This window comes from Balaenoptera acutorostrata, chromosome 12 (assembly GCF_949987535.1).
Source record: "Balaenoptera acutorostrata chromosome 12, mBalAcu1.1, whole genome shotgun sequence".
Classification (NCBI taxonomy): Eukaryota; Metazoa; Chordata; class Mammalia; order Artiodactyla; family Balaenopteridae; genus Balaenoptera; species Balaenoptera acutorostrata.
Window position 1 is genome coordinate 74372523 of NC_080075.1, and position 12252 is coordinate 74384774.

The 12252-nt window shown below is 40.8% G+C and overlaps 1 protein-coding gene and 1 non-coding gene across 26 annotated transcripts in view; one reads left to right on the forward strand and one right to left on the reverse strand.

The window, feature by feature from the left end:
* The window catches only part of DTNB (dystrobrevin beta), a 255206-nt gene that overhangs the window by 211389 nt on the left and 31565 nt on the right, over nt 1–12252 (forward strand). For 19 of the 25 annotated variants that reach the window (XR_009009899.1, XR_009009898.1, XR_009009901.1 and 16 more), the window contains 4 exons: nt 198–283; nt 1156–1269; nt 6116–6212; nt 11105–11125. Coding sequence is in view for 16 of the 25 variants with exons in the window: in XM_057558169.1 (XP_057414152.1) it covers nt 198–283; nt 1156–1269; nt 6116–6212; nt 11105–11125 (318 nt within the window). In the remaining 9 variants the exon portion in view is untranslated. The remainder of the gene's footprint in view (nt 1–197; nt 284–1155; nt 1270–6115; nt 6213–11104; nt 11126–12252) is intronic. The other 6 variants (XR_009009900.1, XR_009009904.1, XR_009009906.1 and 3 more) reach the window with 1 other exon arrangement.
* Nucleotides 9086–9192, reverse strand: LOC114239040 (U6 spliceosomal RNA). The gene has a single exon (XR_003624242.1). It is a non-coding gene; the product is annotated as a U6 spliceosomal RNA (small nuclear RNA).

Sequence of the window (12252 nt, forward strand, 5' to 3'; positions counted from 1 at the left end):
CTGGACTGTGGTGATTGGTTTGCATAACTGTTTAAATATACTAAGACTCATTGAACTGTACACTTAAAATGGGTGGATTTTATGGTATGTAAATTATACCTCAAAAATCTGTTTTAAAAAAAGTCAACAGTCCATCTGGGCCTCTGGATATATTTGAATCAAAAAAAAAAAAAAACCTTTCTTCTTCCTCACTCTAGACCCGTCCTCCCACCGACTTGAGCTTTAACTTTGATGCCAACAAACAACAAAGACAGCTTATTGCAGAACTGGAAAACAAAAACAGGTAAGAATGCAGAGGTCGAGCCAGTTTCTGAAGCCCAAGATTATCACGTGAGTATCTGATTCTCATTTTCCTTGCAGTCTAGATGGGTTTTGACCACAAAGGAAGATCCCACCTCAGTGGAGATAGGCCAGCCCAAGTCCAGTACATGCCCTGGACACTAATTTATATATCTCTGCACGCTGTTCATTCTGGTAGTCCAAAACCCCGCTCAGGTGCTCTCAGGTAGATTCTTTTTCCCACCCACCAGTGTGTTCCCCTCCCATTCCTTTCTCCACTCTACTCCCAGGAGCCTTTGCTCTGTCTTGTCATCTTGTCCTGGCCCACGATGCAGCACGCGACTGTCTGGTCTCTCATTGAAAAGCCATTTACAGGCTTGGCGACCAGACAACACACCATCATGCACTGAAAAAGCAGAAACCAGGACAAGGAGATTGGTCGTAATGTAACAGGCACAGTGGAGGAGGTGGCAACCATCAGATCTCGGGGTGGGAGTGGGGTTCAGGAGAAGAAGGATGACAGAGGAAGATTTGAGGGGAGTTAGCACAGGACTTGCATTAGAAGGTTGCAAGTGCCCCCCAGACAGGAACAGACCCTTCTATTGATAGTTGTCATTTTTCTTCTGTGGAAATGTTTCAAGTTCTTGAGAAGAGGGTTTGTAGGACTTTTTCTACCACAAAGGATTGTTTCATTGAGGAAATACCGAGTGCAGCAATTTTAAGACGGTGTCCATTTCACATCTTGGTCATTCAGAAACGATCAGAACAAGATTGGTAGAGGCAGCACGACTAGAATAAAAACTTCTAACAGAAAAAAAGAGAGGGAGCGAGCTGTGAAGCCGCACGTGGCCATCTCTTTTTCATCCATCTCTCTAGAGAGATCCTGCAGGAGATTCAGCGTCTCCGTCTGGAGCATGAGCAGGCTTCCCAGCCTACCCCGGAGAAGGCCCAGCAGAACCCCACACTGCTGGCGGAGCTGCGGCTGCTGAGGTAAGTGGGGAAGCTGCACCACTGTCCCCAAGTTATAATCTGCTACAGTAGGAATTCATATCTCAGGAAACCAAACTAGTGGGTTAGAATCTGTTTATCGGTATAACTAGTCATGTTAGAACAAACAGCTAAAGCATTCCACTCATTCTGTTACTGCTTCAGATGTTTGAGTCCCCTTATTAATCACTGTGAGATCTCCTGCCTTCATTTCAGAACTAGGTAAACACCAGTCGCAGTGTTTATACTTTTGTGATTGCTTTAGGAAGACCATTGTGCTGCACTCAATCTTCTTATCTTGCAAATTAGTCTGACTTTAGAGACTCCTGGCAGGAGTAAGGCTCTCCGTGTCCTTTGAGTATGTTCTCCCGCACTTCATAGTCAGAGCAGGATTCCATTGCGGGAACTCCTCTGAGATGTGAATCCCAGTGGGAATCCCTTGCACCGTGGCTGTGGTACCTTCCACCTCAACATAAGTATAAACTGTCTCAAGGATCGAGAGACTAAGGACGTGGGATCAGGATGGGGGTAGAGAGCAACTTCAGCTCGCACTTGGTGCTGTTTTGGAGGGAATGAGGGCATCTTCCAGAAGAGTATAACGTGAGCGTGATCCGAGCAAAATTATTAGGGTCTTATTTCCTATCGGTCTTAGAAAGATGTGTGTATACTCTTTGTAAGTGAAGACATTATGGAAACTAAGTGAGTGACTTGATTCTCACCAGACCTCTAGATTTCCAAATAGTGGGTTTTCTCTGTTTAGGTTGTAACATTTGACATTCTGCAGTTGATTTTTAACGTGCTGTCACCTGGGATTCTGCAGAGCCGAATGTCCTTTCTTAGTTCTTCCTTTGGCTTAGGTCATTTAGCTTCCCAACCATGATTTCTTCTCTTACAGAATGGAGATTATTGTTTTTCTATAACTATCCTTCTGTTTAGATTTATGTCATTAATAAATAACTCATCAAGAATTTAAACCACGCAGATGAAAATCATTAGGGATACAGAGATTCCCATTCTCCTAAAAATTCATTTTAGTTTCTAAATTTATTAGAAACTAGGCTGAGATTTTGGTTGCTCTGGGTCCACTGTCACACATTGGAGATATCAGCATGTTGGGTGTCACACTAGGGAGGATGGGAAAGCAAAAGCTGCTGACTCAGGTAGAGCATAACTCTAAGCTATCAGTGTAAGATACAACTGTTTTCTTTCCCCACCTCAGCTCAGGCACAAGTGACTATTTTGTATCTAGAAAAGCAAAAAACTGTCATACTTTAGTTTAACTATTGCTGGAACTAGGATTGCCGAAAGGGCTTCTTTATGCTAGAGGGATCTGAAAAAACTGTAGATTCAGTAGGCAAAGGGCTGAATCCAGCGCTGTGACATAAGGCAGTAAGAAACAGGAATTTAATCTAAATCCAAGGAGGGTCTAAATCCTGAGAAATCAGAAAATATTTAATCTCAAAAGCAGCTGTATACCACTGAATAAAGAGGGACTATTTAATAAGTTTCCTGGATCAATTGGTCATGCATAAGGACAAACATACTGGCTCTCTTCCTCACACTATATACAAAAACACCACCAGGTGGATTAAACATGGAGACAAAAATGTTAAAACTTCTAGAAGAAAACGTAGGAGAGTTTCTTTAGGGATTTGGAATAGAAAATAATTTCTCAGAATTACTAGCCATGAAAGAAGTTGGTATATTCATCTATGTTAATATACGAACTTTTGTTTATCACAAGACACATAAAGGGCAAGATTCATTTGTAGGTTCTGACATCCTTCTGGTTTTGATGAATATACATGAATCCAGGAACTGCCAATACCCAGCTAGTATAATAAAACAAGGTAGAGAATTTCATCCTTAGGGTTAGTGGTTATGAATCCTGAACACCAAGATTGTCTTTTCCCCCTTCATTATTTTTAATGGTATATTTGTTATTATAATAATATATGACAAATGTGTGAGATATGAAGCATAATGATAAAATGAACACCCAGGAACTCACGTCCTACTTGAGAATTCATATATTGCTAAAGCCATGTCATCTGGAAAAGTGCCCCCCTTATTCCACTTCCTTGCTTCTGCCTTCCCCACAGAGCTAACCTCTATCCAGAATTTGGTTTTTCATTCCCTTGCTTTTTTTTTTTTTTTTTAATATTTATTTATTTATTTATTTGGTTGCACCGGGTCTTAGTTGCGGCACGCATGTGGGATCTAGTTCCCCGGCCAGGGATCGAACCCAGGCCCCCTGCATTGGAAGCTTGGAGTCTTAACCACTGTGCCACCAGGGAAGTCCCGATTCCCTTGCTTTTTAAAACAGTATTGTCAAGTATGTGTGTATGCCCACGTGATAAAGTGTCTAATTTTGCTTTTTGTTTTTTGAGCTTTATAGAAATGGTATTCCATGCAGTCTTCTGGGACATTTTTCCCCCTTAATATTACTCTTTAGGAGCCTTCCATGTTGTTGCATGTAGCTGTAGTTCATTCATTTTTGCCACATATTATAATTATTTGATCATGCACAGCACAAAGAAAGAGTACTGCATCCAGGCTTGGGGGTTCAAGGAAGAAAGGCTTTCTAGAAAGTTGAATGAGTCAACTCCTCCTTATTGAGTTTATACCTGCACTGGAAATTTAGGGAGTATGAAGACGAGAAGGCAATGATTCTATCTTAAAAATTTATAATCTAGTTTTGGAAACAAAACTTAAAATAATTTGCTAGTCAGTTAAATAATATTGTACAATGTTAATAAATAGTATGGATATTAGAAGAAATGTGAGTAGGGAAAGACACACATACACACAGGCTAGAAGCAATTTGACCCTTGGAAGTGCTGGAATTTGGGCTGGACCATGAAAGGTAGGTGTGGTTTGAATGGCGTATGGGACAAAACATTTAAGATTAGAAGCAGAGTTGGGGTTCAGCAAGATCCCGCAATAAGTATGACACATTTCAGACAGGGGAAGGAGTCTTGGAGCTAAGAATTTGTTTTCAGTCATCCAGTGAATTAATCTTCAGAGTGCCAATGATGGGAGATAAAATTAGTTGGATAATTGAGACCAGATTCTGAGAGCCTTAAGTGATAGGTCATTGGAAATCCTTGGAGGGCTTCAAATAATGATTTCATTAAGTTCACTAGATGTTAATTGAGTCCACACTGGGTGCGTGATATTCTCTTAATCATTAAATATATGCAAAGATGAGTAAGGTCATCCCCTGACCTCAAGGATTTTGCATCATGGTAGGAGTGACAGCAATACAAGGTAAAATAAATTAAGTGCCACAGAGAAGCACCAATTGCTATGTGATTAAATAAGCAGGATCCTATACCTACTGAAGTAATCAGGAATAGCTTCCTGGAAAGAGTGACGTTTGGGATGGACACTAAGGAGTGAGTAACATTTGGAGGAGAGTAGGGGAATACTCACTTGTAAAATGATGCAGTCTGCTTAGGGGAAAGTGAACCATGGCTGGAGGTCCAGACATGGAAGGGAAAGGGAAGTAAAGAACTAAGGATAGGAATGTAGGTAGGGTCTGGAGCAGCACTCTCTGATAGAAATATAATGTAAGCCATGTATGTACCAAAAATTTTCTAACAACCATGTTGAAAAACAAAGGAAATAGGTGTCACTAAAATTAATACTATCTTTTATTTAACCTGTGGGAATAGAAAGATAGACATGTGATTTCCAAGAATCATCTGAATTGGGTGACTGATTGAATATAGGAAATGAACAGGAAAGTATCAAAGAGGACTGAGTTTTTCAGCCATGACAGATAGAAGAAAAAGTAGAAGAGAGAGGGAAATTGAGAAGAGAACCATTTAGGGAGGAAAGTCTCAAGTTTGGTTTTGGACAGATTGAGCTAGACTTGATGACATGAAATCTGTCCTCAGGGAAACAGAAATCTGTCCTCAGAATTCTCTTAGACACAGAGTCGTCCTGATGTCTGTCATACTTTTTGAACCTGATGTGTGGTTCTGGAAGCACTGACTCCTGAACCCTGTCTTCCCTGAGCAGTTTTCATACATTTTTCTCCACTATTAACTTAAATTTGGACTAGTTTTATGTATATGTGAGGCATTTGGCTTCCTAAAGAATTTTTTAAATCACTTTAATAATATTAACAGTACTTTTTCACTCTACGGCAATGTATACTTTCCAAAGCATTTTTTTAAAAAATAAATTTATTTATTTATTTTTGGCTGCATTGGGTCTTCGCTGCTGCACATGGGCTTTCTCTAGTTCCGGCGAGTGGGGGCTACTCTTCATTGCGGTGCGCGGGCTTCTCGTTGCGGTGGCTTCTCTTGTTGCAGAGCACGGGCTCTAGGCGCGTGGGCTTCAGTAGTTGCAACACGTGGGCTCAGTAGTTGTGGCTCGCAGTCTCTAGAGCGCAGGCTCATTAGTTGTGGCGCACAGGCTTAGTTGCTCCGCGGCATATGGAACCTTCCCGGACCAGGGCTCGAACCCGTGTGCCCTGCATTGGCAGGCGGATTCTTAACCACTGCGCCACCAGGGAAGCCCTCCAAAGCATTTTTGCATACTGTTCTCACAGCAGTAAAGAAAAGTGGGCAAAACAGATATTATCACCATTTTATATATCCAGTATCAGAACTTAAATGATTTGCTCAGCCTCTCATACACTGCTAAGTAGCAGAATCAGGTCTAAAACCCATTTCACCTGGCCTTCGACTCTTCTTTGAGGATCATTTTATCTTCATTTTCTTTTATATTTGTTCAGTAGACACATTACAATTTTTAATATTTTTAAATTACAGTGTCTTTTTGTGATCTAACTGCCCTTCCATCTCTGCATTCCTCATGAGCTTTTCCTCTCCGACAGGCAGAGGAAAGATGAGCTGGAGCAGAGGATGTCAGCGCTGCAGGAGAGCAGGCGGGAGCTGATGCTGCAGCTGGAAGGGCTGATGAAGCTGCTGAAGGTAAGAGCAGCAGCCGCTCAGGCCTCCCCCCACCTCCCGGCTCTCCTTGTCCATCTCCACCTGCACTTCAGCTTCTGCCTCCCCGTGATGTCAGACAGGATGAGGCTAACAGGTTAACTCCTGCTGCCTAGACTCAGTTTTCAGGTAGACCTCCATGAAGTTAACCTAATTCAGTATAAAAGTTATCTAAATCAGTGTAAAGCCTGATTACAAAAAATTAGTAACTGGAACTAATGTCCTCGAATAGTTGCTTTTATGAATAAATAAGAATGTTTATAAATCGGATATTAGCTATGTGAAATGAATATTTCTCAACTATATAAAGTTTCTTTTAAGACAAGTTTTCAAATATTCTACCTAAATGCGTAACAAGTATTGTGTCCTATTTTAATAAGTATTACAGAGGCAAACCAAAGTAATCAACCAACTCTAATCAATAATTTTACTCTATTAGGAGCAATAAAATAGCAGCTAGCTCTAGGTTTGGTATATTGGAGCTTGAATAAATCTAGAATAATTCAGGCCCACTATCTATTTTTTGTGAAAAATATATTACAGCCCCTACACCCTAGAGCAGACAAAGGCACACTTGGCATTTAAATGTCCTCACCTGGATGATTTGACTGGCACTGAACAGAAATATTTACCCAGCTCTGTAGCAGCAATACCAGGGCACATTTGTTTATGCTATAAATTCCTAAGGTCTGTCTGTCTATACTGTGAAACCATTGTATTTCATGGTCTGACACAGAATGGAAATCACAGTGTGGAGTACCTCAAAAGGCAGGCTGAGGGGGTAGATTTAATCCTGTGATAAAGTGGAGTCATTAAAGGTTTTGAAAACAGTAGTTTAGGAAAATGTACATAGCAGGTTGGGAAGAGGAGAAACTAAAGGATAATAGGAAGCTAATGAAATCATCCAGACCCGAAGTGACAAGGGTCTAGACTAGCGGGGTAGCCCAGGAACATGTCAGCTTGAAGAGTTTTCTTCAACTTCTCCATTCTAAACCAGTCCTTTAATAATAAAGCTAGTGGGTATTTAGCAACTTGGGTAAATGAAGTGTTTGTGTTTTAAACTGACTTTTGGCTTGCTCAAGACAATCACTTCTTTTACTCTTGAGCTGAGTTTTTTCTAGCTTTGGTCCTGGGTATTTTGGGACATGTTTCTTCATTAACCCTGTTAGCAGGATTTCTCCTGAGAAATATTTTGTCTAAATGGGTCTTGTTTAAAGAAAACCTTATGCGTAAAACCTGGCCCAAATCCTTCAAATAGTTGTCAAGTATCCAGCTAAGCAACCCAATCAGCCACTCAAGAGAGCAGAGAGGTACTTAAATACATTTGGCCAGTGTAACATCTGGACCCATGTGGGGCTTTGAAAGCCCTGCCATTGTGGGGTTAGTCCACCCACAGGACAGAAGGTCATAGGGGATTCACCTACCTTTCAGAAAAATGTTCTCAAATATTACCCAAACATAGATGGGAAGGTACCCTTTTTGTAAAAGGCAAAAAGGTTTATGCAAACTGAAGGGAAGTCAGAATGCATTTCCCCTAAGTATCACAGTAAGCTTTCCCGTCAGCTGGTTGCCCTCAGTGTTCCTTAGAGTTCCTGGCTCAGGTCCCATGTGCATTCCTATGACCTTGTCATGTACCTCTGACACTTGTATTCAAGGCCTAAGCAGAATGAACTGATGTCTCGAACTGTATTCCCAAGCCCTGAGTTTCTTTGTATTTCCAGCTGTTGTCTTACAGTTACAATTTCTGTAAAATAACCAGGACCCCACTGCTCTGTTTTGTAGGATATCCTACCAAGTTCTTAAATGCTTTATTATTTACCCACCTGACAGGCTGAGGTCATTCAGAAAGGGAAGAAGAATTTGCAAACATAAACCAGGAATGTTGTCTTTTTATCCATTGATTAAGAGTCATGTTTAGGATATGTGGTGTATAATGGTGACTAAGACTCAATTCTTGTCACCAAGGAGTATCAGAGACCTTCTTATTGTTGTTTTTTTCCTAATGACGTAATGTAGACTGACACTCAAGTACCCATGTTTCAGAATGTATCTTTTCTTTACATTTTTTCCCCTGATTAATGAGTATATATGGATAACCTCTACCTCAGACGTCTTATTTAATCTAGAAATAGTTGTGTGATGGTGTTTTAGTTTTTAAATTACGTTCCCAGTATTCTTCTGCCTCATTTTCCATTTTTCCAATATTGCTTTTGAAATGCATTTACCAGATGAATTCTGTAGTTTTAAATTTTAACCTCATATGCAAATGAGGTTTTGAATATAAATTTTTTTATATAGATGACTACAATGGCTATGGCATTACTTTGGCCATCTAGCCAGATATCCCCAATGTGACGGGTCTCCCATGTTTTTAGGTGACTTGAGCAGTCCTAGATTTGCACTTTATAATTAAGGCATTATTACCCCCTTTAAATCAAGTTGGCTCCTATACCTTGTCACCAGTCAATGTTTACTGACCCCAACTGACTAATTGATAACAAAAAGGTTCTAAGACCTTATATCTGACCTGTTTACTGTGTTGACAGAGCCTTCAAAGCTATATCTGATTAACTTTTGTGAGTTTGGGTTATACAACACCATCCTAAGTAACACTTTGCCAAAGTCCACCCTCTTCCAATGCCAGTGCACATGGGGGGCCTGTAAGTCCTGAAAACACTGCCCTGTCCACTCCCTCCATCCTAACCTGACATGTGTCTACTGCAAATTATAATGATTTTATATCAATGGATAAACTATATACAGCAAAGTCACCAAATGTACCAACATGAAACATCGCCTTCTGAATTTTTCTTTTTTTTTTTTTTAAACATCTTTATTGGAGTATAATTGCTTTAAAAAAAAATATGGAACACTTCACGAATTTGTGTATCATCCTTGTGCAGGGGCCATGCTAATCTTCTCTGTATCGTTCCAATTTTAGTATATGTGCTGCCGAAGCGAGCACTGAATTTTTCTTTTCTGTTGAACCAAGGTAATATTATTGTCTCCAATACCAAACCTGGAGAAAACAGTGAAAATAAGGAGGTGTTTTAGAAACAGTTCTAAGAAATTACATACTGGTCTTTTGATCTCAGATGCAATTCCAGCTTGTCAGGATTGCCCCATCCCTCCCCTACCAATTTCCATTTCAACATTTAGTGCCAGCAATAAAAACACATTTTTAATTGTTTAATAACTCTTCTACGGCTGGTTGCCTTGCCTAGTGAATGGAAGAAAAGTGGTCTGCCTCACAGGGAAGCCTGACTAGGCAGGGAGATCGCTTCCCAACTGTAAAACTCTAACCCCTTCTGACTGGAGCCATGCATGCCAGACGCAAAAGCTAAAAGATGCTAACTCCTTCAGGCTAACTCAGCGAACGCTCAGGGCCCTCTTTGCCTGGGTGCCTGTGATATTAGGTTTGGCCAAGCATCTAGCAGCTGGCTTTGATAATGAAGAACATCTTCTGGTGCTGAGTTGGGAGTCTCCTCAAGAGATTTCTTGGTGCCCATTCAATTTCTAGTGCATGTCTCTCCCTTGCGGGAATAAAATGACTTTCTCCAAATTCTTACTTTCCCTCTCCCTTTCGTAATTCCTTGGCTTTACTGAAATCATTCTCTCCATTGCACCCAGATCTGCAGGCTGAGAAGCACTCATCCATTCCCAAGACTTCCTACACACATGTTTAGTAAAGGCAGTCTGCACGGATGGATCCAATTTAAATAGAACCATTGCAACAGATTTTAGATCTGTGTATTTGGGGCAAAGAGCAGAGGCGTCCTGACCACAGTTACCCATGATGAGGCACAGAAAAAGGAAACGAAGAGACCCATTAAAAGACAGAGTAACTGAGAAGCACAAGACTGAGGAGAGAGGAACTCGGAAGTGTTTATCTCATCTTCATCGTGCTTCCTTCTTCAGTGTCTAGAGGTGCATTCTGAGAGCTGAGAGTTAGCAAGGGCCTGCTCTGAGCGCCGTCACTGTAAGGCTCTGAAAGACAGAGACCGTATCTCACCTTCATGTTCCCAGTGCTTTATGCATAGGGAGCATTAAACGAACCTTTGTTCAACTAATGAGACACCAAGGTCAAGAATTCTTTTTGAAAAGCCTCTTAGGGCCTTGAAACAGTTCCAGTTTATAGGGGGAAGGGGATGTATGTGCATCCTTGAAAAGAACCACACAGCAGCCAAAAGCTCCAAAAGTGGAAGACAGGGGACTAAATAAGAGAATCTGTAGTCAGATGGAATTTCCAGTTTCTAGGAAGTTCTTAAGAGCAGTGGTTCTCAAACTAGCAGGATTCAGAATCCACTGAAAGTTTCATGAAACAGCGCTGCCCCCACCCCAAGAGTTTTGATTCCATTGGTCTAGGGGGAGACGGGGCAAAGCATGCATCTCTGACAAGTTTCCAGATGCTGCTGCTGCTGGTCTATCTATGTTCTGCGCTTTGAGAACCACTGACTTAGAGAAATGTACCTGACACATGTGGATATTGTGAATCGTGAAACAGAGTGATCACGGAGCTTTTGAGTCATGGTTGAGCTGCTTCTTTCAGTTTACCCTAAATAGTGATATAAACTTGGGCAAGTCAGGCTCTCTAGGGCTTTTTCGCGTATAAAAGGGGAAGTTGGGCTAGAGGGTTTAGAAGGTTCTTTCCTTCTAACTCTAGAAGTTAGCATTTAAAGGACCGGATAGGGCAGAGGCTCGCCATTTGCTCTGCCCAACTGACGATGCTCTGATGGTGGTCAGGCCCTTGGATCTCTGAACCCATGGGCCTGGCCTGGTTTGCCCTTTTCTATCATTTTTTTCCAGTTGTTTGTGGTGATGGGCATTAATTTCTCTCCTTTTTCCCCTCTACCTTTTTTCATCTTCACCACCTCTAGGAGGAAGAGCAAAAGCAGGCAGTAAGTGAACTTCAGAATTCTCCACCTGACTCTTGCTTCTTTTGCATGTTCTTCTTTTCCTCATACAGCTGTTACATACTTTCTCCTCTCCTCCCTGTACCAAGATCGTCTCTGTGGAATTGGTTATGTGTAAAACCCTCAGCAGTTCTCTCCGTGGTATTGTAAAATGGCCTAAAAGGCCACGTCATGTTTACCTAGTAGAGCATGTTCTTATTTGAAACCAGAGCTTGTTGAATTTGTTTTCAAAGTACACATCTGTTGTGTTTATTTAAATATGCATGACTAGCCAGGCTACAGTTACATTTTCCTGCACTTACATTCTCTGCTGCTTCATGATTAGGCTGACTTCAATTGCTTGAAACAATTTTCAGGGTGGTGGGAGTGACCTCAGGGTTAAGTACAATGTCATGAATGACTGTGCATGAAAATGAGTAGTTCTTTTGATAACTTTAGTTGTCCTTTAGTCTTGAACAGTCTTCTGGATGTTCCAGCTCCAGTAGCCTTCTTAACAAAGTTACCAATGAAAACTAAGTGACTGATCATGCTGTAAGTGATTTCCTATTCAAAGCCCACTGCAGAGGGAGCTCTGGTTTTCCTGGGCTGCATGGTGTTTAGGGAAAGTTTATGTTTGTTTTTATTTTCCCTGATAGCCACTAACCCACACAGGAAAATCAATTGAGGGCTTATCCATAATGATAAGACTATATGTTTATATCATATAGTAAGGTTTTCAAAGCATACATTTTTCACACACAAACTAAAGCTGATTTTTAATTTACCTCAGGGCTTCTCTTTAAAGAAAGAAATGTGAAATGTGTAATTCAAAAAATGTACTCATTTCTTATTTCAAAAAACAAATGTATCCATGTTTCAGATTAAGAATAGGAATATAAAACATTATATTTACCATTATTTCCATTTAGGAAAGCAATGGAGTCATAGGGTAAAAGGGAGAGGAAAGGAAGGAGGAGATGGGTAAGGAGGGGAGGAGGCAAGAGAAGAGTAAAGGAGACTGTCAGGAAGAGGGAAAGAAGACAGAGTATGATGTCAGGGTAGGCTAACAACCCGTACATCTCAATGACTTTAATGTGACAAAATTTTATTTTTGTCTGTGCTTTATTTGGTTT